This window comes from Papio anubis, chromosome 1 (genome assembly GCF_008728515.1).
Source record: "Papio anubis isolate 15944 chromosome 1, Panubis1.0, whole genome shotgun sequence".
NCBI classification, from domain to species: Eukaryota; Metazoa; Chordata; class Mammalia; order Primates; family Cercopithecidae; genus Papio; species Papio anubis.
Window position 1 is genome coordinate 165,364,039 of NC_044976.1, and position 27,101 is coordinate 165,391,139.

The following is a 27,101-nucleotide window of genomic DNA, read 5'->3' on the forward strand; positions in this document are numbered from 1 at the left end:
TAGTCAACTGCAACTAAGCAGTTATGAGGAGGCCCATTTCTATAAAACCAGCACAATTTCATTAATAATTTGAAAGATTTTATAAGGAAGTGAATCCATAAAATGTATTCAACATTTTAATTGGAAAACCTAGGAAAAATTTCACAATTGATAAGCATTGACCTTTTAACTGGTAAGAAATGTTACCGCAAGTACACTCACAATGGCAGAGCAGGACAAAAGAAGTGACATTTCATTTCTAGATTTTATTAAGTAATAATTATAAGGAAGTCTTCATCAAAATTTTACTCATAATGCATGAATCAGATATCACAGGTAATTACAGGAAAGATAATGCTCATATTAATCAGACTTTATGCATGTATTTTGCTTAATCTTAAATACTCTTCTTCATCATCATTGAATATTACAGGCTGCATAATTGTGACTTACACAGTTTAGAAGATACATCCATGGCAGTTTTAATTCCCACAAAAGTTTAAGATTTCATGGGTATTTTAAATAGTTAAAAATAGAATTTAATTTATTGAACTTTAAATGTATGTGTGTGTGAGAGAGATGGAGAGATTGTGTGTGTATTTCTCAGTGTATGCTATTCAGATTTCTCTATACTTATTTAATATATATTATTATATAATGAATAAATAACATATAATTATATAATTGGTATGTATTATAATTATATAGTTAATATTAAATATACAACATAGAACTATACAAATATAATTAATTTCTTTATAATCACATCTACAAGATTCTGTGAAGGTATAAGTTTTATAACTTGGCTTGTGAATTTGTAAGCAGCTAGATTTTCTAGCCAGTTAAACTTTATCCCAAAATTTATGGATATATAAAATACTTAAACTTATAAACATACTTTAATCAACCTTGATTGCACATACATTTTGTGGTTTCTGAATGTTCAAATCTAGATTTAGTCTTGGTATAAAATATGCACTCTCATTTGCAGTTCAAGTATTCTGTCAAACTCACTTTTTGTCTCAATATTCAGGTAATTAAAATTCAGCCACCAAGAACTTCAGAGAGTTTAGATAATTATAGTAGTGTAGCTTCTAAATACAATTTAAGTGTTGTATTTAAAGTTGATATTTTTGACAATTCTTTTTAGTCTTTTGTGAACTAAGTTCAAATGAAAATAAAACTTTTATTGTTTGTTTAAAGGTCTAAGGATTCGCCTGTTCAATTTTTCTCTCAAATTACTAAGCTGCTTATTATACATAATCCGAGTACTACTAGAAAACCCTTCACAAGGAAATGAATGGTAAGGTACCTTTTCCTGACCTTCAGCAATATTATTTTGATTCTTTTGGGTTGTATCACATTTTAAATTTAAAGCATGTTGTGTAGAGCTTCATTTTAAAGGATATTTTAGGTGTTTGTCATAAATAAAATTGATCTGATTTACAGGCACTTCATAATTCTTGTAGGTTCTTTGTAGGTATCTTTTATTATTTTTCTGTTTGATGCTAATATTGGACTGCTAGGCATAAAATTTTATTGCTAGCCAAAGTACATGAAGTAGTTTTTGTTTTAAAATGAATGAGTCTCTTTAAAGACTCGAATGCCTTTCTGTTCTTGATTTTCAGATACTCCCAAAAGGTTTACTCTACTGCATGCCAGTTTTATATTTTCATAATAATAAGTAGTTATTAACCTTCAATGGAAACACTCCATTTTATATTGGGAAGGAAAATTATCTTAAGACTCAGTTTTAACCTGTGCAGTTCTTTATCTTATTTGAGTTAAATGACACTGATGTATTAACTTGACTTATTTTGTGCTCATAATCGTGTTGCTCTTATTAAATTATATTTCTAGTCATTTGTGGATTTTTGTTTTTAGGTTCTGCCTTTTGCTGGAAACAGTAGGGAAAGGTATTGGTGTGTAATTGTATGCATAATATTTATCTCATCATCATCCTGGACCCTTGTCCAGCCTACTAAATATACAATGATTTTCAAAGCTGAAAACTTAAATTTGATGACTAACATCTGTACAATTATTTCTTCATGCACAAGTCTGCCTTAAGAAAATTAAAAAAAGGAAAGATAAAAGTAAAATGAAAGTGAGCTCAGAATCTGCATCTAAATGAATTGGTTACCCCTCAGCTTGTTTAGGTAGTAAAATGATTCTGTATTTGTTGAAAGGTTTGTATGTATTTAAAGGTGTCTATATTTATTTAATGTTAAAGATTAATAAGTGAGCTTTTATTTAATAAGCTGTGATAATTCTTTATAAAACTAATGAAATATAATTATGAGTATTTCACTGTATCTTTATTACTTAGCTTGTACCAGTCACATTGCTATTAGCAAATATATAGAGATGCACAGAAACATTCAGTATCCTCAGGAAACTTTTAATCTGTGAAAAAATTGTTTATTTTGGAGTTCCTGCTATTTCTGTCATTAGACTAGTTTTCTTATATGTGGTTTTTTTTTTTTTTTTTCAGTATATACTTCATCTTATTATTCTCACCTTATATATGAAGAAACAGAGGTTTTCTCATATTTGCCACTCTGCTTGGAGACCCTCGGGACTACTTATTATGCTTTTTATCTCTGTGTAACTCAGTGACCACAGGAAACCAGTGGGTTCCCATTCCCCCAAATTCCAACTGCATATTTAACTTTCCTACTTTGATGTCCAGACATTTCAGGCTCACTGTATTCCAATTAGCTTTTTCAGTGCTCTTCCACATCTCAGTGATTAAAAACTCTATCCTTCCCCCAAACCCTGCTATACTCACAGCCTTCCACATTTTAGCTGATAACAATTACATTCTAGAAGTTGCTTGTACCAAAAGCTTTAGAGTCATTTCTTTACTTTTCTGCAGCATATACAAATGCCTTAGAAAATTCTATCATTTCTACTTTGAAGATAAACCTGGCACACAATCACTTCTCAATGCCACCATGTCTGTACAAGCTACCTTCTCACACCTGGAGTGCTGCAGTAGCCTCCTAATTAATTACTCCTGCTAATTCTGCCTTTGTTCCCTTTTGATAGATTCTTAATGTAGAAGCTATTTGTGTAAAATATAAGTCACATCTTGATACGACTCTGCTCTGCTCTGAGTGCCAAAGTACTTACGATGGCCTTATAACTTCACCACCCACTACTCATCCCATACCCATTCTGCTCCAGCCACGTTGGCCCCTCTCTGTTCCTCGATCATACCAGACACACCCAGCTCAGGTCCTTCATAAGGGCATTTCTTTGTGTCCAGGATTCTCTTCCTTCAGATAACATAAGGTGCACTTCCTCAGATAATATGAAGCTTCCTACTTAAAATTGTAATCTCCTCATAAGACTCCCTTAATACCATTCTTCTTTTACTTTTTTTTTCTTTAGATCCTGTTTCTCTTTTACATATTCTACCTAATATTACTCATTTATTTGTTTTCTGTGGTATTCCATGAATACTAGAGAGGATATTCCAGGACAGCAGGGATCATTGCCTGAATCCCCAGAGCCTGGCACAAAGTGGGAAACAATAGTCATTTGTTAAATGAATGAATGGATACATGAGTAAAAGAAGTTCCTTAGTAATCTAACTTTTGCCCACTCCACCTCACCAGCCCCTTACTCCAGCTATGCTGAGCTACTTGAAGTAGCTTATACACTCTTCAGTCTCCCTTCCTCTGGGCTTTTGAACGTTCTTCTCCTTCTTCTGGGAAATTAGGTTTCCTGCCTCTCACAAGCCACACTTTTTTGACTTGCTTCTGGCTTCCAGGGCCTTCAGGAAAACAACTTTTTGGATAACAGTTAATCCAAAATCCTTATGGGTACTGTGCCCTGTAGCCCAGTTCCACTCTGGCTTAGGAGTGTCTTCTGGGTACTCTCCCACATACTTCTCTCACAACAGCCAAAGCATTGCCCTTGATATTGCCATTCACTTATCAGTCCTTTCTATGTGCTCACCAAGGGCAAGAACCATGCCGTGTTTTCCTCTGTAGCTCTCACACTAAGCACAGGACTTGGTAGGTCAGTGAATGCTGCTGAATTAATGAAATGATGCTCAGCAATTTTATTGATAGTGTGTTGTACAATAAAAATGATTGAGGACTACTGATGGAGATGTCAGTGTTATTAAAATGGTTCATGTAACAAATTATTCTACAATCATATCAGAATTATTTTTAAAATGTGGTGATTTATAAATAAAAAGTACACTAGCGAGACCTGAAAATCATAAAACGAGGCATGATGGAATCCTTCTAAGGGTAAAAGGGCATTTGGTGGGTGTTAGCAGAGTAAAATTATATTATTTGAAAACATTAAGAGGAACGAAGTTTCCTACAATTAACTTCTATGTAATATCACTAAAAATATTTGGCCATAATTATAGAGGATATACATTTGAAAAATCAGATTATGGTAATTAAAAAACATTTATGGTTCCATTTTGAATACAATGTTCTGTTTAGTTCCCATTGTCAGTGCAGTATTAGTTAATGAAAAACAGAAGTCGCCTTTATGGGCGCAGGCTCTATTTTAAAATAATGAGGCTAATTAAGCAAAGAGATTTATTTAATTAGAGCTTCTGACATGATAAGTCTGCAGATATTTTGTGCAGCTTTGCTTTGTTTTTAAATCCCTTTTAGGAATCAAAACTGTTATGAAAATGTTATAATATGGAAAACCTGAAGAATATTAAACTAATTTTACTCTTAATATATGATGTGTGAATGGCAAACTGTGATGTACATGCAATGTGTAGTAAATGATTTAAAGATGTTAGCAAAGGAAGCACACCTGCAGCATGTAGTTTATAAATTACATTGAAAGATGAGCCATCAGTATTAACTCATTGCCTGCTGATGCTTGCAGTTCATCGCTGTGTCCAAAGTCATGTATCTGTTTCCAATTTAAAAATTGTTGAAATGATCATTTGTTTTTAACATCAAGTGATAGAGACACAGGTAAGAAGCACATGAACAGGCTCCTATTTTATGGTATTTGGATTCCAGTTAAAATCAAAGCCTAATATAGCAAACAGTGTGTTTAAGTGGAATTCAAATTTTAAATATTATTTCTTCCTCAGGGTAACAACTATTAAAGGAAGAAATGGAATTTTGACAATAGCTCTTAAATATTTAATAATCAATAGGAATGAATATTTTAATGTAGATCTTTTCTTCTTATTTTTTTAGAATAAAGTAGAACTAAGTTCTCTAACAAATCTCAAACATTTAAAAGTATTTTTTTTTTGTTTACTGGAGTCTAATACTGGAGACTAATACTGGTGTTTTTGGTCATTGTGAACTTTTTCTCCATATAATGATTCACATACACAAACATACACACACAGAGACACACACACACACACTCACTCCATAACATGATAGGTGTTATATGTACAAGCCCCCTGCATTCTGTGATTTTGTGTTGTCCTAAGACCAGAATCTTTACATCCAGCTTTCAGAAAGTGAAAGAGAGCTTGGAGAAGGCATATATATTTTTAAAAATTATTGGCCAACAAACAACAAACATCACTTTTACTTGTACTTCATACTCAGATCCCATGTGAGAACCAGTTATATCATCATACCTTGACACAAAGACTGAGAAATGTAGTTGACTGAAGAGTGACTTTTTTGCACTTGACTCTGTGCCATGGAAAGGGGAGAATGAATGTTAATTAAAGCCAACTCTGTCACAGCCAATGTTATGTCTGGTGGAAGGGCCCTTAATGTCCATTCTTTCAAAGAGTTAGTTATTAGTCTTCTCTCTAACATCCTTGATAGTTGGTTGTCTAACCTGGGATTAAATATTTCCAATGTTTTGAAAGGATTCAAACACTGAAAAGTCTTTGTATCATACTGGCAAGACTCATATGCTTTCATATTTTGGTCACCTAGTTTTTGGATGCGTATTACATATTTTATGTTCGTCTTGAAATGTGGGCTTAGTATCATATCTAGTATTCAGATTTCACTGTATATTATGGTCAGGGGAGTTGTATAATTTACCCTCCTGTTTTATTTATTATTTGTTAATACATTACAAACTTATATTAGTTTTTTTTAGTGCTATTGGTCTTTGAGTTCATCTTGGGTTTGTGAGCAACCTGTCCTTTCATATGAATTATGTCCTGCATGTTAACCCTATTACTTTCAAATGCTTTGTTCTTCTGCTAAACATATTCACCCCCTGACTCCCACCTCCTCTGCCAAAGCTGTTCTCACACTTTTACCATCTGTTTTCCTACTTTTAAGACAGTTCATAAGTGTTCTGGGAAAAGTGGCCAAGGCTACATTACTAAGTTCCTGTATTTAACTTTTGCTTTTCCTTACATTGTTTGGTATGGTTCCTTTAGTTTTCATAATAATGCTTCATACATGAATTTTATCAACAGGATAGTCTAATTCAGAATAACTAAATGATATATATTTGAGTTTTGGTTTGCATTTTTTATTTAATTTTTGTATTTTTGAAAAGGGAAATTTGGTTTTATTATTTAAAAATGTTTCATGCATATTACTATATAGATATATATGACAAGGAAGTAAAAATTATCTTATATCACAACACCTAGAATAAGTATTTTTAGCATTTTTAATGACTAATTATTTACAAATTCTCTCTATACACAGACGTATAGATTATAGATAACATACACGTACAGGTATGACCTAAAGCAATATTTTAATGACTTTTTCCTTAGTTGTAATGTTTTTGTTGTTTTACTTGATGATGATGCATCTGCTACTTAAATTCTCTTCTTGTTGGATATTCAGGTAGATTCCAGTTACTCTCTTGCTATAAATCATACCAAAATAAATATTATTGTGCATGTTTTCTTTTCTCCTAGTGTTTTTCTGTCAATGAGATTAAATGTTCATTTGAAATTATCATTTGGCTGTCAGTTTTAGTTTCACTCCTCATTTATTTTGGAGGTTATCTAGGAATGTGCAGATTAGATCCCACATTCTTTTTTTCATGATAAATTCATTTTATGAAGGAGGGCTTGAACACTAGTTTTTACCAAAATGTTTACATTTCCTTCTCTGTATTTATCCAATTTAATGTTAAGGAAACTGATAAAAGTATGTCTTTCAATTGGAGATCTCCTTGAAATTTATATATCAGAGATTTGTAGAACTTTTTTTTTAATAGATTCTGAAGTCGATTTCATAAGACACAGTCTAGCCTGGAAAATAAGTATGTCTTTTTTAAAACTCTTATTTAAATTCTTTATGACATTTCAATTGTCTACCAATATCACAGACCAAAGAAAATGCTATTAGTTTGATGTAAGCAGACTTTTTTCAGAATTTTTAAAATATGAAGTTGATTTTATTACAAATTTCAGATATACACGTTAGAAAATTATTTCATTTGGACCCTTTAAAAAAGTATTAATTTCACCAAATCTGCTATACTGGCAGTGTAAAAGTCTTAAACTAAATTTATTATTATTTTTTCTAAGTTTCCACCTCTGCCCCTCCCCAGCCCCAATAGGCCCTGGTATGTGTTGTTCCCATCTGTGTGTCCATGTGATCTCATTGTTCAACTCCTACTTATGAGTGATAACGTGGTGTTTGATTTTCTGTTCCTGTGTTTGCTGCGGATGATGACTTCTAGCTTCATCCATGTTCCTGAAAAGGACAAGATCTCATTCCTTTTTATGGCTGCATAGTATTCCATGGTGTATATGTACATTTTTTTATCCAGTTTATCATTTTTAGGCATTCTGGTTGGTTCCCTGACTTTGCTATTGTAAATAGTGCTGCAATAAACATACGTTTGCATGTGTCTTTAGAGTAGAATGATGTATACTGCTTTGGTTACATACCCAGCAATGGTATTTGGTTGTATACCCAGGTCAAATGGTATTTCTGGTTCTAGCTTCTTGAGGAATTGTCATACTGTTTCCCACAATGGTTGAACTAATTTACATTCTCACCAACAGTGTAGTGTAAAAGCGTTCCTAACTCTTCATCATCTATTGTTTCTTGACTTTTCAAAAAGCATCTGCTATTCAATAAATGGTACTGGGAAAACTGGCTAGCCGTATGCAGAAAACTGAAACTGGACCCCTTCCTTACACCTTATACAAAAATTAGCTCAAGATTGATTAAAGACTTAAATGTAAAACCCAAAACCATAAAAGCCCTAGAAGAAGCCCCAGGCAATACCATTCAGGAAGTAAGCACGGGCAAAGACTTCATGACAAAAATGCCAAAAGTAATTGCCACAAAAGCCAGAATTGACAAATAGGATCTTATTAAACTAAAGAGCTGGTGCACAGCAAAATAAACTATAATCAAAGTTAACATCAGGCAGCCTACATAATGGGAGAAAATTTTTGCAATCTACCCATCTGACAAAGGTCTAATATCCAGAATTTACAAGGAACTAAAACAAATTTACATGAAAGAAACAAACAACCCCATCAAAAACTGAGCATTGTTTGTTAACATACATTTCTCAAAAGAAGACATTTACGCAGCCAATGAGCATATGAGAAAAAAGCTCAGCATCACTGATCATTAGAGAAATGTAAATCAAAACCACAATGAGATACCATCTCACACCAGTCAGAATGGCGATTATGAAAGTCAAGCAGATTTTACTAAGTCTATGTTAATTACCAATTTTCTTCGAAAATACTCACAGACTTCTGTTTAGCAACTCATTTTATAGGTTTTTTTTCCAGGGATTGCTATCTACTTAACAGTATAGCTTTTTTGGCACATACTTTTTCCATTTACAAAACTGGGGATATATCCCTCTTCACTCTGACACACCTTGTTATTGTCTGATTTCTCAAATGTTACTCAGCATATGAAAATGTTTTAGAAAGGACAGTGATACTGAATTCATAAGTTATATCTTTGCCTTTATTGGCACCATTTATCATTGCTAATTGGTTGCCTAGTTTAATATATGCATGTACTTAGCAAACCATTGGGTTTATAATGGTGAGTAAAAAAGATATGTTATTTTATCTTATGGAGCTTGTAATTGTGAGGAGACAGGCATTAAAGAAACACATTACAAATACATATAAAGCTTCCACTGAGATGAGTGACAGGAAAGGTGTGATGGATGACATGGCCCAGGAGATTAGTTGACAAAGTTGATCAAGTGGAATCCTCAGAGGGAGTTTCCCTGAAACACAGAGGGCTGAGCTGAGTCTTCTAGGATGAGAGGAGAGAATGTAGAAAGGGCTTGTAGAAGGAAGGAGTGTGTCCACTTGAATGTGTCTGAGACTGCCGGGTCAACTGTTTTGATCTTTTTCTAACAAAAGTACAAAGGCAATACACAATAGGGAATAGGGTAATGTGATCTAAAACACATTTTGAAAGAATCAGTGTATTTGCAACTTGAAGAAAAATGGTAGAGGGCAAAATAAGGTGCAGGTTTCCCACTGGTAGGTTTTTGCAAGCATCCAATTGTGAAAAATGATATCTTAGAATAAGGTGATTGTGGTAGTAGACATGAAAAGAAGCAAGTGAATTCTGCAGATATTTGGTTGCAGTGACTGAAAAGGTTTGGTGTCTAGTGAGTTTAGTATTTACAGATGTAGGAGAAGAAAGTATCTAAAAGGATGCTCAAGTTTTGAGTAGCAAAATAAAGTGGGATTTGGTACTATTTTATGAGATGCAGAAAACTACCATTCACCTGATTCTCTTCGGGAAAATGTAATTAGTTTCATCTTTTTCTGAATAGTGTCTATTGCTGTGAGTGACTACCATTGAAATGAACTGTGTACTAAATGATGTAGACAAAGCTAGGTTATAAATTGTGGAAAATTAGAATTAGAAGGATAGTAAGTGTTCTGATGTTCTTTCCAGAGCATAAGCCTTTTTATCATCAGAAAATATATTTTTAGGGAGTAAAGATGATTACTTCTTGTCTTGCCCAATATGTTAACCCCAGTCACACTTTTTTTCATAGTATGTTAAATATTTTATAGAACTTCAAGTCTGAAATATTATTGCCTTGTATACTCTTTTACTGACTTTTTTCTGATTATTTATACTGTTGAATTTTGTTACTCAAATATATGTCCTGTTAAAAATAAGAAAATCTTAGAGTTTACAGAAGACTATTAAGTGACTTTTCAGTGTAAAATTATCCAGTAAAGGGTTTGAGGTTATTCTGCCCTCCCATATCATTCTTTAAATAATGTCACATATTTTAATTTATTAACAGTGACCAAAAATGAAATTCAAAAAGTTTTTATTGGAATAGAAATGAATATTAGCATAAAGAAAGCTAAGGCAGAAACATTTTTTCAAATGTTAATTTTGGTATTTTATCTTTTTTATGCTAGCATTATTTTAATATTTCCAACTTTAACTGAGTTTTAAAAGTGAATAGATTTTTCACATTTAAAAAAATTAACTTACTATTATTCTTTTTATAGGTCTCATATCTTTTGGGTGAACAGAAGTCTACCTTTGTGGGGCTTACAGGTTATGTACAATTTTGTTTTGTCCCTATATCTCTGGGTGTTTTCATATTTCACAGAGAAGTACTATTGGAGAGCTTTTGATGTTCAAAATGAGTTTGTCTTTCTACTTGACTAATCTTCATGTACATCTTGGACTAATATTTTCATTTTTTTTCTCTTGTTTGTCTGAGCCTTGCATTCTACCTCTTGAGGATTTCATCATGATCAGAATTAGATTTTAAAGAGCTTGTGAGAGTTTGGAGAAAACCAAAGTAAACTAGTGCTTTAAGGCTCCACAGATTTTCCCAAACTACATTAAGTATTCTTGTTATACGATTCATTTAAAGTTAATCAAAGCCCATAACTGTGTTTACTTTTTGCCTTGTATTCTTAGTGTCTGCAATATGATAGAATATCAATAAATAATGATTTAATGAATGAACAAATGAAACAATGACTCATACCACCAATAGGGAGAGCTTAGCTCCTAAGCAACTCATCATGTAAATAAAACCAAAAGTATGCCATAGCATAAAAGGAGTCTTTAAGAAAGGCCACGAAAATATGAAAGAGCACATGTCTGATTTATATTGTTGAGGTGTTCCCTAGAGTCTTCGTTATTTCTTTGTTTTGTTTTGTTTTCTGTTGAATTTCATGCCCAGCAAACTTTTTGTAAGTTTCTATCTCCTGTACTTCTGTTTACTTCCTACCGATCCTTTTTATTTTCTGTTACTTTTAAAAATTACAAATTAATCGGAAGAATAGAATCACCAACATCAAAAAGAATTGGAGGTTGGAAGACACTTGAGTCTGGAGGAAAGACTTTAAGACTCACTGCTTAGGAGCAATCTTTAAAATACTTTATTTATTTATTCATAAAGTTGTATACGTTTATGGGGTACAAGTGCAATGTTATTACCTAGCTATTTTGCTTAGTAGTGAAGTCTAGCGTTTTACTGTATCCATCACTCAAATAATGTGTGTTACATTCATCAAGCAATTTCTCATCAGCCACCCCCTTCCTATGTTCTCACACTTCAATTTCTTCAATATCTCTCATTCTACACCCATTCCACATTCCAGATTTTTAAGTCATGCCTTAAAAGTCTGCATATTTGTATGTGATAATGAATTAAAATATGTGTACATTGTGATCATAACCATGAAATCAAGTTTTTTTTTTTTTTTTTTTTTTTTTGAGACGGAGTCTCGCTCTGTCACCCAAGCTGGAGTGCAGTGGCACAATCTCGGCTCATTGCAAGCTCCACCTCCCGAGTTCATGCCATTCTACTGTCTCAGCCTCCCGAGTAGCTGGGACTACAGGCGCCCGCCACCACGCCTGGCTAATTTTTTTTGTATTTTTAGTAGAGACGGGATTTCACTGTGTTACCGAGGATGGTCTCGATCTCCTGCCCTTGTGATCCTCCTGCCTCGGCCTCCCAAAGTGTTGGGATTACAGGCGTGAGCCACCACGCCTGGCCAAAATCAAGTTTTTAATATGGCTGAGTGTTTTATGGTTTGTTAAAGTCAAGTTGTTTTTTACATTGCCTTACTCTGACTTTTGTTGCAATATCATATTAATTTATAAATAACTCTGAAATTGTTGAAATGTTCTTTAAAATGTAGTCTTTTCATCTCTGAGCTATCCTTCAATTAAGTGTACATTTAAAATAAATTGTTTCATGAATAGCCGTACATTATCTTCAAATATATTTTGATCTACTCAAATTGCTTTTTGAAATAGTGATATTTTAAAATAACAACAGTGCTCTTTTTTAAATAGCACTTTGAGTAACATGTTAAAAATGCTCTAGAGATCATCTAATGCTATGTACTTCTACAAAAAAGCATGAGTAATTATGATTTAGCGGATTTATGGAGAAAATGAAAGAATTTGAGTTTTCTCTCATAATAATGCCTGGTTACTACACATACTTCTGAACATATTTTAGTTTACACTGCTAAGCATTTTGTCTGTTTTCTTATTGTTCTCATGTTTTAATATTCTTTTAAATTCAAAGATTTTATCCCAACAGAAGAAAAAATGTAATCTCCAGGGTATCTGCCATTCTCATTCAAATAGTCTTAAATCTCAAAAATCTATAAACATACATATTTACCTGAGTCACTCTTTGTTTATATTTGCTTATTAGATTCTATTTATCCATCCTAAGTTTGTAGAGTATTTAACACAGAATAATTTTATTATCTTTTCTTGTTACTTTTTGTGGCATAGTAATGTATTTTTGGTAGTTAGCAGTAGAGATGATGTATACAATAGAGAATATAGAAAAAGATAGAAGCATACATAGGAAGATAGGACTAACACTTCTATCTGCACAAGGGGAATTGGTTATGAAATTCATTCAGATAAAATCTGAAAGTATTTTGAAGTGCTAGTATGGTCCATTTTATTTAGTATTCAAAGATGTAGTCTTTTTATTTTGTTTGACATGGGTGATAGGATTGAATATACCATTAAACTTGAAGAGTGTATTATTTCTTTTTCTGGATTTTCTGAAGAGAAATGCTGATTTTGGTACAGATGATCATGCTTCTGGGATAGAGCGGTTATCTGTGGTGGAGAGTTATGTGTGATTTTATGTATTAGAAACACACACACGTAGCTGGGCATAGTGGCTCACGCCTGTAATCCTAGCACTTAGGAAGGCTGAGGTGGGTGGATTGCTTGAGCCCAGGGGCTCGAGACCAGCCCGGACAACATTGCAAGACCCCATTTCTATTAAATTTTTTTTTTTTTAAACTAAACACACACATAAAAGAACCTGTTCTTTATATATCATGTAAACTTCAGCCAGTCTATTTCAATACCACCTTTACATTTTGAATAATAAATAAAAATAGTTTATTAAGGAGTATTAGAATTTATGAAAACTAAGCTGTAGTACAGGAGACAGCAAACTCTGGCCAGCAGCCTGTCATGTGTGTATAGATGTTAAAGTTCCACCTAATAAGTCCTATTATACACCCATATATGTATACATGCACATATATTTAAATAAAATTAGTAGTATAGTCAAGAATATATATAATTTAATTGTATTGTGTTTTCTCATTAAGTTGCAATTTATCTTTCAGGTTTCAGTGGCATTGATAAGTCTGTTTGAAACAATATTACTTGGTTATCTTAGTTATAAGGTAAGTTATTTTAATTAGCAGTTTCCCACTGATAGAACACATTGGTAGTGTTTACTCAGTATTCCTTTATTTATAATTTGCACTTGAGGGTAAGGCTGACTCTTCTTGAGCCACTTTGTTTTGAGCCTCTCCAGTAGGTGATAAAAAGCTCTATTAATATGGTAATGTTTTCCTTGATGACTTACAAATGCTTTGCTACTTCCTATGGGTTTACTTACCCATTATATGCATGCATTAGTGAGGCAAGCAAATGGAATGGTTCAGCTTTATTGTATTCAACATTTTTTTTCTGATTTGTACACAAAATATTGAGAAAGTAAAAACATATCTGTTAGGAATTATTTTAATAAATTATCTTATTTTTGATAAAGCTTTGTTTGGCTAACGTGATTTAACAAATATTTATTGAGCTCCTATTTAATGGAGAGCTCTATACTTCACATGATTCTCTTCTCAATGAGTTTACAATCAGGAAAAGGGGGGTTACAGCAGAACATCATACGGATAATAATAATAAAAGCAGAATATAATAGGTGCTTCCAGTGATGTCAAAAAAGTACTGTGGGGTTTTATAGAGAGAGCTCATATCATAGAATGAAAAGGAAACACTAGTCCTTGAACCTCAGTGATTTCAATAAGGCAAGATGAAAAGACAGCACAATAGAGATTGATAAAATTCACAAAGGCATAAAGGAAGGACTTTACATGTAAAATTGGAGGAATAATAAATATATTTGTCTAGAATATGGGCATTGTATAGTAGCGTGTATTTTTAAGTTGATGGGAGATGACTACCACAAGATTCTGTAATTGAAATTCAGTTTTAGGAATATTAGTTCAGAATCTCTATGCAGTTCAGGTCAAATAGACATTATGGTGAAGTTCATGTGCTCAGTTAAGATATGTTGCAGTATGAAAGGAAAACTGACAGTAAGATTTTGGCTGGATGAAAAGATTTGCCAGCTTTAATGAAAGATTAATTATGAAGGTAGAAGCTAAAGAAATCATCAACTGATGGGTTGAGAGAGGCGAAGAGAAGGAAATTCATAACATTCTAACAGTTTCTGAGTTTTAATGACTGGAAATATGGTAGTAAAACTAAGAAACAGTTGTATCAAGAAAAAAGTCAGATTGGGATCCACATAGATTAAATAATGGAATTAGTTCTGGAGGTGATGAATTTCAGGTACTGGTGAACACACAGATAAATAAGGTATGCAATTGAGAATGAAATGCTGGAACTTTTGAGGGAGACATTTATTAAGACTTGACAGTCATGTTCATCATTAAGACTTCTTGATAGTAAAGGAAGCCATGAGAATCCATCATGGATGGATTAATCAACAGGGTGGAAACTAAAGCTTATGTTGATGGAGATGCTTAAATTGAGGGTTTGGGAGGAAGAACAGAACAATTAGGGAAGACAGAGAAGTTAGAAAAGTTAGCAAGTCATTGGAATGGTTGTCATAATCATTACTAATTTTTGTTAATAGCTTTTTCATCTACTCTATCAAGTGTACTCAAGGTTTTGTTTTCAGGGAACTCATATCTAGCACCTCAATTTCTTTCTCACTTTTTTATTATTTTTTGAGAAAAGGTCTTACACTGTCACCCAAGCTGGAGAGCAGTAGCACAATTATGGCTCACTGCACCTTCAACTCCCCCTGGGCTCAAGCAATTCTCCCTACTGTCTTGACTAGCTGAGACTATAGGTGCACACCACCACCTGGCTAATTTTTGTGTGTTTTTTTTGTAGAGACATGATTTTGCCTGTTGCCCAAGCTGGTCTCAAACTCCTCTGGTCAGGTGATCCTCCCACCTCAGCCTCCCAAATGGCTGGGGTTACAGGCGTGAGCCACTGCGTCTGTCCCTGTCTCACTTTTTAAAACATAAGAGTTTTGAAGTTAACGTTCTTCAGACTATTATTTAATTCTAAATTTAGAACAAGAAGTTTTTACAAACACACCCTTTTTTCAGGCTCACTTTTTTTTTCTTTTTAATTCTCATTATTGCCATCTTAAAAAAAAAAAACACCAATTTCTAAGGATGTCAGATTGATGAATAAGAAAGTATAAAAACAAAAGAATGACAGCTTTAAAAAATATAGGTAGATTAATTAAAATTTATGAGAAGACATAGGATGTTAGAAATGTCTGAGGAACAAAAAGTATTATATAAAAGCACGTGTGCTATGTCAAGTGTGAGAAGTCTGAGAAAAGGATATTGAGTTTACAAATTAGGAGGTCATTTGCTATTGGCTTACAGTAGGTCAGCTATAATGGAATACAATTGAGTGTCAAAATTGTTAAATGGAGAATGTTGTTTGACTGGGGCAGGTGCTTACTCAAAGTAGTAGGATGAAGCAAGGATGACTGCTTCGTGATAAAAAAAATCTGCATTGTTTAAAAAAGAGAGAAACTACAAGGCAGGAGTAAAATATTACAGGAAAGTTTGTAATAAGTAAGAAGTAAGTAAGCTGGAATAGAAACCTGAGGTTTAATGATTAGTTTTGGAAAGTCTCCATTCTCTTTGGAGAGTGCAGAAGGTGGAAAGTGGTGGATCAAGAAATAAATTAGAGCTAGGGAAGGGAAATGAAAGAACTTACACATGGTAACCACACATCCCTAAATTACCTAGAAAGTACTAAATCAATAATAAGCAATATAGATGAAGATGCTGAAGAAAGGTCTTTTAAGGGTTTATTAGTATATCTCCTTGTCAAAATACATGCACTATAAATATGTCCTGATTGATGAATCTGGATATTGAGTAACTAGAAAAATAAAACAAAATTAAAAAATCAAATAAATTAATATCCCAGATCTTATCTTTAATGTTCATTAATATACATGCATACATATGTATGATAAATGTCAAATGTAATATATAAATAATGGTATGCTTAAAATTTGGGCCTGCATGTTTTGGAGCAAATTAATCCTATCCCTTCCACTAGTACAGGAGTATATATAGAACTGTAACATGGCCAAAATATTAATCTACATTTGAAGATGCATTTGTTCCAACTTCTGGATAAAATGTAATATGAAATTAAGGTTGATGTTTTGCTAATAGAACTTTTAGCTCTAATTTTAAAAGCCTTTTAAAAACACGTATCCATTCAAGATAATTTTTCATTGCAATCATATGATGATGACATTTATAATCAATTATTGCTTATAATTTATAAAATTAGAGCAGAAAATTATAAGGCCTAGCGTGCAGAGCTAGATGATATATAATATTTCCATTTCAACCCTCATAAACATTAATGGCTTCGATGGAGGAAATGTAGACAGCAGTTAAGTCCAGTGTGTTACAGAGAAAACAGATAGGATAAATAGGAGTTATGTGACAGTAGAAGGATAGGTTGCTGTTAATTATCTTCTTTTTCCTTTCATAAATATAGTCTAATCTGTGAATCTCTTTGGTCCCTTCAATAGAGTGTTCAATAATTTTTTTAGAATGAGTAAACCAAGTAATTGGTAGTCTTTTATGGTCTCTAAATAAGGCATGTTTTGGTAGCAGAATTTAAAACTACTTCTTCCTTCAACATAGATTTTTTTTTTTTTTTTTTTTTTTTGAGACAGGGTTCTCACTCTGTTGCTCAAGCTGGAGTGCAGTGGCATGATTGCCTCTACCTCCTAGGCAGTATAGATCCACTTGCCTCACCTTCCTGAGTGGCTTGGGACTGCAAGTGTGCACCACCACACCTGACTAATATTTGCATTTGTTTTTTTTTTAAGAGATGGGATTTTGTTATGTTGCTTAGGCTGGTCTGGAACTCCTGGGCTCAAGTGATCTGGCTGCCTCCTCAGCCTCCCAAAGTGCTGGGATTATAGGCATGAGCCAACATGCCTGACTAAGTTAGATTTTTTAAAGAAAAGTACTATACAGACACACAGAAATGGATATTGTATTGCACCAGCAATTGTATCCACTGCTGATATTATTCTTTGATACTTATACTTCTGAAATAGTAATATTAATAGCAAATCCATATATAACTTTCTTGTATTTGTTTATTTATGTATATTTATAGAGAGAGATATATATGCCTATATGTGTATATATTATTTAAAAAATACACTTAATACAGCATTATACAAGTACTTTATAATTCTTGAAATTAGACATTCTAAAATAAACATAACTAAATCATTAACAACTAAAATAGTTTTAACTTTCATTGAGACTGTAGGTTTTGAAAACCAGGCTATGTTAAAGTGAAATTAGCTAGAACTATTAAAGTACATGTTGAGTTTAGCAGATAATGAATTAGCATCCATGACATGAACTTATTTTGTCTTCTGTCATACAGAAGTGCAGGTCTGTGCTTAAATCATCATTCCATTCATGTTTATAGCTAGTTGGCAAAACAAACATGGTAATCACCCAAAACTAAAGTTCTTATTCTTTTGTCGTCATAAATACCCTCTAATTCTTTATCAACTGCTTTCAAAATAAAGTTCTATTTATGCACACACATTCATTAAATCAAAAGGAAACAAAAACAAACTCCTGCACAATTTCCAAACCTCCACACATAAAAATTCATCATACCTAGAACCTTTTTGTTAAATCTCCAATTTTTTTTTCCATAATCACATTACAAAAAGCAACAATTTTGAAAGTTTAACACCATACTGGCTTATTTCTGGAAAAGAACAAAGAATTTAGTCCAGGACTCCTGAATACCAGATACTGTTGATTTTGCTTATCTTGCCCTGAAAATGGTAAATCTAAATATTGTTGGGTTTATATGCAGAAATACAAAATAAGACCGCCATAGCGTTACTACACTATTTTAAATTCATCCAAAGAAGACAAATTACCAACCTTGTATTAAATACTTTAAAATACAGTTATACTTAATATTTAAGAGTAAAAAGTATTTACAAGATGTTCCTTGGTCTAATCTGGGCATGCAACAAATAAACTGCTGTAACTAATTTAATTTTTAAAGTGCTCTTTAGGGTTGCACAGATAGTAGTTCCAAGATTCCATGTTTCTTTATGAAAAAAATAAAAGTGTGATGCATTTTAGAAAATCGCATATTTTCCTGCATTATTATTGGTTAAAAATGATGTGTCCATGCTAAATGTAGACTAATTGGATTGAGATTTCTTTATATTTTATTGAATTCTATCAATAAGAAGAGGAACATAGGGAGGACTGGCCACTGAGAGCAGATACAGCTACTACCCAGAAACTAAAGAAGTTACTTTTTGGAAGAAGAATAATGCTTTTAATCTCCTTCATGAAAATAAGATGAAATGAAAATGTATTTAATATAATTTTGAAAGGCATTGTGCTTGCCTTTCAATTTTATTTCTTGGTTTTCTTACATAGTGGCATTGTATGAATGCGTGCTTTTTTTCACCATACTAGCATTTATCCTTAGGTTTTTGTGATTTAGGCTTATTGGGACTCTTTCTTGGCCAATGAAACTTGTAGATCCTTTCTATATTTATGTTTCATTAGCTATTTTTAAGAAAGATAATTTATGGATGTATCTCATAGTTCAGAAGACAACCTGAAATCTTAGAATGAAGCTCAATGCATATAACTGAAAAGAGATGCATTTATTTTTAGCAATAAATACGTTGCCCCACTGTACAATTTTAGACCATGAAAATTAGTCCTCTGTGGGAAGTTCATTCATGTGTCACAAACTTACACAAACACACACATATATGCATACATGTGTTGTGAAGCAACAATCCATGGTTGACATAATGTACCAACAGTTTTTATTTAGGAGATTCAGACTGTCGAGCACTGTGCTAGGAGCAGAGCATGCAATCCTGAAATATACTTGTCCTGACCTTGACCTCACAGAGTTTAAAATGTTGTAATGTATTAAGTATATAAATACAAACTGACGTGAAAAAAAATGACGTGAAAGAAATTGATGGAGGATCAAGAAGCCTAATGTCGGGGGAGATCCTGCCTAGAGGGCATATGATGAAGGGGCAAGGAAAGCCTCTAAAAACTCAGATTTCGGTTGCGAGCTGAAAGGCAGGTATGAGTTAACTTGGCAAAGTGAAGTTGGAAAGAAAGGTAAAGCTTTTCCAAGCCTCTTGAAGAGTTATATGCAAAAGTATACATAAGTCATGTTCTAAGCAGTGAATATACTTTATATATTACATCTATGGAAGGAATGATCTTTAAGGTTGGAGATGTCAACAAGAGACAAATGAAATAGTGTCTTGTATGATATAATCACATTTTTGTCTTTGTCGTGTAAGTGTCTGAATAGTTCTGAAAAGTAGGCCTGTTCTGGGGTGAAGGTGCAGGAGATAGGTAATAGTGCAGTAGATGAATTGGAATGGGGCAAGAATGAAGAGATGGTGGCTAATTAGGCTTAACAAGTCAAAAAGTGAGAACTGAGCTGAAATAAAAACTAGAAAATCTCAAGATCTATTTACAAGTTAGTAGGTCTTATTGATAAATTATAGTGTAAGTATAACTATATTATAATGTGAAAGGAAAATTTAAAAAGTTTCTCCAGGATTTTTGGGTTGTGCTACTGGGAGATAAGTCAGGGAGCAAGTCATAAGTTTTGCTTTAGAAATACTATATGTAAAGTGCTTTTGAGGCATTGATGTGAAGCAGTGGATTAAGCAGTTGATCTGAGTCAGAATCTCAAGAGATAAAATACTGATTCAGGCTATTGATACAATACTGGAAGTCATTACTTATTTCTGCTTATTACTGATTATAAATTGAAGCTGAAACATGGATGAAATTACTTAACATTGGCATATAAACAAGAACTCTTGAATCCTTTCCTCCAGAAAATTTCAGTTGGCTCTGCAATTACAAGTTTGATCATTTCTACGTGATTACTTGAAGTATAAAGGTTTTAAACAATGCCATTCTTTCAAATGAGATCATTTGGATCCAATGGAAAGAAATGCAAATATTTAAGCTCCAAAAATAAAATAACTATATCAAAGAAGGGGAAGAGTATGTATGAAATAGCTGGGAGTATCATTTACTCATTCATGATATTAATTGAGCCCCCACAAGCATGTTAAAAAATTAGTTCACTGAAATGTTGCAGGTGCTTGCCAAGGGGATTAGTATTGAAGGTGTGGAGGTGTAATATTACAGCTAGGGGGACAGATGTGGGCAGAGGTATACAAGCATAAAGTAGCTTAGCTTGTTCAGTGATGGATATAAAATTCAGCATGGATGAATCTTTGGTTGAGTTCAGGATAGGGACAGAAACATCAAAAGTACAAGCCAAGCTAGTAGCCAGAGTTTAAATTGTGAAATTTCATGCAATACAGTGATGAGTTTGGATTTTATTATGTGAGCAATGGGAATTTGGCATTGTAGAAAGATTCTTCTGGCTTTAATGTGGAAGAAAAATCAGAAACAAACTCAACCTAGACAGATAATTAAATAAGAATCATAAAAGTCTAATGTGTTATAAATGGAAATGAAGAGAAGAGAGCCATGAGAGATAAAAGGCTTTTGTTTATATGAACTAAATTATACAGTGTGCCACAGTTCATACTAATTTTGCTGGGCATTAACAGAAATATCCTTCTATATCACTAGTAGAAATTGTTCCCATAACCTTCCTTTCTTGCTACTCAGATCAGTCTCTTCCTGTGCACAATCATTGACACCAAAGAAAAATGTAAAATGAAAAGTGAAAATACAATAAAGGAAGAGTAAGGCAAAGGATAACATTCTGGAAATGATGCCGTGTAAAAACTGATGAAAGAAATCATATTATTACCTACACAATTTCAAAAAAAAACATGGCATAACTATGACTAGTTATAACTCTTTTGTGAAATAGTCCTGATTCAGTGGTAGTAGGAAAAGACCAGTCTTTCTACACTTCTTCAAAACCATGCATCCTCTGTCTGATCCATGCTAATCAGATGACATCTCAGAGAGGTGCCATAGCTTTTCTGGTCTTTTCATTCATACAGCAAATCTCAGTTTAGTATTTAAGAAATTAGGATTGATATATGCAAAAATTTAAAATTCTCCTCTAAGAAAGCTTCTCCCTGTCCTCAATTCAGACCTACATGGAACAGGGAATTATCATGGGAGGCCTATCTGCTGTTTCTACTTCCTTTCTTATTTAATGCCCTTTAAGGCTAAGGAAGAACAGGGAATGAAGTGCAGTCCGTTTCTGGGTTGAAGTTGCCTGACTGGCACAGTTATTGTCTGATTTTTGGTTGTTCCGCATGTCAGACACAAGCTCTGGCTCTTTCTCCCATGTAAAGATTCTGTGGCCTATCTGGGGCCTTTGAATTTCCTGGAGGCCTCAGTGTGTCAGGCTAGCCACTAGTGCTCTGACACAGACCTTGGACTTCTCAGGTCCACCATCTGTTGAAGTCCCATTTCACCTTCAGCTACACAGTCTTATTGAGTGTAAGCCATTTTTAAATAACCATAGGTTCCATTCTTTAGGGTCTATATCTGGTTCCCAGAAAATAGGCACTTTGCCTTAAAATTGGAGAGATTATGTCCTGCTCTTACCCAGTCATCTTTTTCTTTGACTTCTTCATTTTAAAAAGTTTTGGGCAGTAGCCAAATACAGTCTCCATGTTGGAGCCAAGCTAAGTGGTTTGGTTCCCTACAGCCCTTTTCACTTAACTTGAGGTGATAAGATGCACCACAGCACCTGTAGTATCTCTGTAAGGAGGCATTCTCACTGCTTCCCTTTCTTCTAATTTCCCACTCCTTTACTGTTTTTATGTAGCCTGGATGAGAGTGATAAACTATGCTCACAAAACCTATTACTTAATTTCTTAGTACATAGAAACAATAGCTGCTCTAAACCTTTGCTTTGGGATGTGCAAGTATGTTCCATCAATGTAGTTTTAAGCCTTTGGGGCCTTAAGGAAAATTAATAAAAAGAGTCCCAGTTTTATAGTTAGTGTTATAATGGATAATTGGAGATTACAGGGATAGCAGATTTCAAATTGCCTTTCTAATACACAGATCTCTTCATAGAAGAATAAATTGCTTTAAAGGAAAGTCTGTGCTCATTATCATCAGACACCAATCAAGAAAGTTTCAGTGGTGACCTATTAATGTTAGGGTCAGCTTCACAGACATGTATTTTGTGCATAATATCAGGGTCAGCATAGGGTTCCACAACCAGAAGGTCTTCATGATTAGTTGAATGTTCTAATGTTACCTTCTTGAAATTATTAATTTCTTATTAGAAGGCCTTATATTTTTCATTTTGCACTGGGTCCTGCAAATTATATACTCAGTCCTGATTAATATGTTTGTATTATGTGGGTAGGGAGATTAGTCTAGATGATTGAAAAATACCTTCCTTTAAATTGTATTAATGTGAAAGCAATTTTAATACCAATGATTGTTAACAAGGGTATGTTTCACAAACTAATATACTTGATGGTTAGTGAAATCATTATTATAGTAAGTAAAACTTCAGATTGTCACTTTTTAATTGACTCTGTAGGTTTTGTTAGTGTGTTTTATTTTTACTAGTACATTTTCTTCCATGACATATTACTTGATAAAAAATGTTATGTGCAATATTCATGGTTTCTACAAACATTTGTTTTACTTCTTGAACTTACAAAATTGAGAGAGCACAATTACACTAAGAAAAATAATCTCTAAAAGTCATTGCTACATCTCTATACAATATTCAGTATTCTGTTAATGGAAGCATCCTTATTGCTAGAGAAATTCTAAGTGCTGTCTTTTTCCCCCTTTAATAAGATGCAGTATAATTGACTTTCATTTTTATTCATTCTTTCTTGGAAGGGAAACATCTGGGAACAGATTTTACGAATACCCTTCATCTTGGAAATAATTAATGCGGTTCCCTTCATTATCTCAGTAAGTCCTGAAAGAACCTTAAAAAACACTTTTGTAATTAGACTTAAGTAAAATCTTTAAATCTAGATACTGTTAAATAATATGGTAGCTAAGACAAATGGATTTAGACTTTGGTTAGAATCATGATACTAAGCAACAAGATAAAATTGACTGGATAACTGCATTGTGTAACTAAATGGAAACTAATGATTTAGTACAATAGCAAATAAAATATTTTAAAGAGCTATATGCTCTGGGGATGCCATTTGACAAATGTCATTATTGTTTAAAATTACTAGAAATTACTTATCCACTTATTGTTTATATTGTGGATTTTTTTTAAATAAGCCAATTGGAAACTTATTTACAAAAGTTTCTAATATGTTGAAAATATTTATCTGTGGTTTAGCCACAAGATTTATTAAGTCCAATTCTCTTTTTACTGAGGAGATTGCCAAAAGTCAGACACCCAACATTTTACTTCTTTTCAAAGTGCTGTGTGTTATCAGTTCCATGATGATCCTATTCAATTACAGTCCCATAAGTATGTAACTCAACACTTTCCTGTTGCAAAATTATATTTTAATCACAATTTAATAAAGTTGTAATAATGTCTGTTGGGATTATACATTGTAACACTTTATTTGAATTTTATTTGGGAGATTTTGAAAATAAGTAGATATTACCTGGAGCTGTTGCTCTCTTCTGATAATTATTTTAATTTGAGTGATTTATCTAGAGAAGCAACTGGGACTAGATTAAATGACAGGTTAACGAAATATAATTCTAATTGAACATAGCTCCCCAACATCACTTAAAGTGGTTTAACATAAAGAGAATAAGAGGCAACATTGTAAAAAGAGAGAGTACCTTCCCTCTTTGTTCTTACTTAATACCTCAAGTTACAGAGAAAAGAAAGCCAATGTCTATTACAAACCACCACACTAAAAGATTTAATGATAGAATTAGCATAGATATCTGCCATCTGGTGAGAGCTTATTATTTTCTTTTTGCTTCTGCAATAATTTCCCTAAGAAAGATTTAGACAATGAATGAAAGAACATATCAATTTCTTGCATTTTATTAATAGTGAGTTTACATTATTTGTCATGTTTTAAATTATTACACTTTCTTTAATAACTTTTTTTCTATTTCTTTTCAGTCTGCTGGGTATGATTTATCGCTTTGAGATAAAAGTCTAGTTTCGGTTTGTTTTCCAGATATTCTGGCCTTCCTTAAGGAATCTATTTGTCCCAGTCTTTCTGAACTGTTGGCTTGCCAAACATGCCTTGGAAAATATGATTGTAAGTATAGAAGTGAAGTGCAAATATGAAAAGATTTTTAAACCATTTCTTATTTTCAATGTTTAGACTAAACAGAAAGAGATAATTTAGGATCTAGTCTTGAACTTTCTTATTCTGCATTCTCCCATAACGTATAACTCATACTATTGGAATTAATTAAGCTGTAACTAAATTTTCAAGTGTTTCATTGTTAAACATATTTTAAATTAATTTAGGGTCACAGTCAATTGTTTCATTTAAATGTTTTTTTTTTTTTTAAATGAGTCATTTTGGTAAAATACTGTTAAATAATTAAAGAGATACATAGTATAAATTTGTAGGTTAACAGACCTTAAATGAACAGTCTGCTGTATCTTAATCAGAAGGAAAACTTGTAAAATGTCCATATTGCCAAGTTACTACCTTTGTAAGGTCCTATGACTGGTAAACAAAAATGGTTCAGAATTTCTCAATATCACTAAAAACCTTATTGGTTTTTGGACTGGTTCAGCCACGTGGCCAATCTTCAGAGTACAAATATCCTTCCCTCCCAAGGCAGTTTTTTGATGCATAATGGGACTCCTGGCTTTTGAGGGCTCACTTAAGTGATTTTGTTAAACTGCTCTTAATTGTAGGTAGTCTCATATTCAGTGAACATCTGTGGAGCTTCCTAAGATTCTATGTGGGAGCTAGAAGTCCCTCATTTAGAGTCATCCTTCTGGATTTGCTTGAGCGGGGTTCTGAGTGGGACATTAGGGGAAAAGGAAGCAAGAGGTAGAATAAAAGATGGAGAACTCAGAGCTGTGCCACGGTTGCATTTTGCCCAAGGCTGAATCTGCTTGGCGGCATGGTTTATAACTATGACCAAAACATTTTTACCACAGGTTTTAGTACTTCAAAGCTAGCTGTAAGGCATTGCCATTGAATCATTCATACCACAAATGTTAATACATATTCACTATGTGCTGAACAATGTGATAGGCAAATGATCTGACTTCTTTGCTGTTCTCTTTATCTGCAAAGAAAAGCACCTACAAGTTTTGTGATAATCAAATGAAATTATATATACATATATATATACACACAAAATGTACGCACATACATATGTATAATATGTGTGTATAGTATTTTATCTGGCACAACAAAGTAAGGGCTCAATATTATTAATTTTACTGCGTTGAAAATTATACTGGTTTGGAGGCAAACTTATTTTCCATTTAAATGGGTTTTAAACAGACATTATGACTACAGTTTTGGCCAAAGGAATATTTGGATAACATTTTAGTATTCACAACTGGATGAATGTTTCTAAACATTTGTATTGAGTAACCACTGGAGTCTTATGAAAGTACATGGCCAAAGGGTGGGAGAGTGTGGCCTGTGAAATGATTTGCAGAAATATTGGGCTGTCATAATTGCCCCGATGAAATACTGTTTGACTAAATATAGATTGCCTAAATTGCTAATGAATAAAAATATATCAAAAAAAAGTAAACTTATTTATTAATTTCTGTGTTATTAGTTGTTGGAAAAAATAACTCAAACAAGACAGGATACATTAGACAAATATTGACAGTAAAAAAGTCTGTTTTGCATTATTAATTTAAGATTCATTTTCCATTTTATTTCCATATCTCTTCTTGCCGGATGCTAAACTTGTATTTACTTTTCTGTTCATTAATACCTCTGCCATTAGAAACTAAACGGTGAGAGATGAAATCCAAATCAGTCAACTTAGTTATTTGTCTTCAAAACAGTTCTGTTTAAATAAGTGGTAGACACGTTAGTGGTAGATAAATAATGACTCATTGAGATATTTTTATTGGTGAAGTTAGTTATCTCATGCTGTACTGATTTAAGCCTAAGCGTTTATTATTTAAAAATGGAGATAAAAATGATACAAATTACAAAAATCCAGCAATCTACTGCATAGACTAAACACTAGTAATAATTTATATCCTTCAAATATTTTCTATGCAAAAATATGCACACATATCATACATGGAATAATAATGTATGTTTGCATAATTGGAATTTTTTGTCATATACTGGTATGTAGTGGACTAGTTCTTATGTTATTAAAATTTCTCCTTCAAATCAGTTTTAATGGATTTGGCTAAATTTACGTAGCTATCAATTTATGTAACAATTTTTGTATTACATATTTAAGTTATTTTAACATTTATGAACATTCATTATTTTATTTACTAAGTATTATAATTTTGTAATAAAGATGAACGTAAATATTGGTGCCCATCTCTTATGACTTTCATGTGGTTAAGTTTTCGAAATTATATTTTTGAGTAAATACTTAATGATTTAATGCTTGAAATAGATAGGATGTATTTCTGAGTTTTGACTTATATTACCAAATTGCCTTCTAGAAATTTATAACAAAG

The 27,101-nt window shown here is 32.9% G+C and overlaps 1 protein-coding gene across 5 annotated transcripts in view; it reads left to right on the plus strand.

Moving 5' to 3' along the window:
• The window catches only part of KCNT2 (potassium sodium-activated channel subfamily T member 2), a 411,763-nt gene that overhangs the window by 118,514 nt on the left and 266,148 nt on the right, over window positions 1-27,101 (plus strand). For all 5 annotated transcript variants that reach the window (XM_009191034.4, XM_009191039.4, XM_009191043.4 and 2 more), the window contains exons 3-7: window positions 1,183-1,282; window positions 10,403-10,451; window positions 13,529-13,588; window positions 23,366-23,440; window positions 24,640-24,723. In XM_009191034.4, coding sequence (XP_009189298.2) covers window positions 1,183-1,282; window positions 10,403-10,451; window positions 13,529-13,588; window positions 23,366-23,440; window positions 24,640-24,723 — 368 coding nt within the window. The remainder of the gene's footprint in view (window positions 1-1,182; window positions 1,283-10,402; window positions 10,452-13,528; window positions 13,589-23,365; window positions 23,441-24,639; window positions 24,724-27,101) is intronic.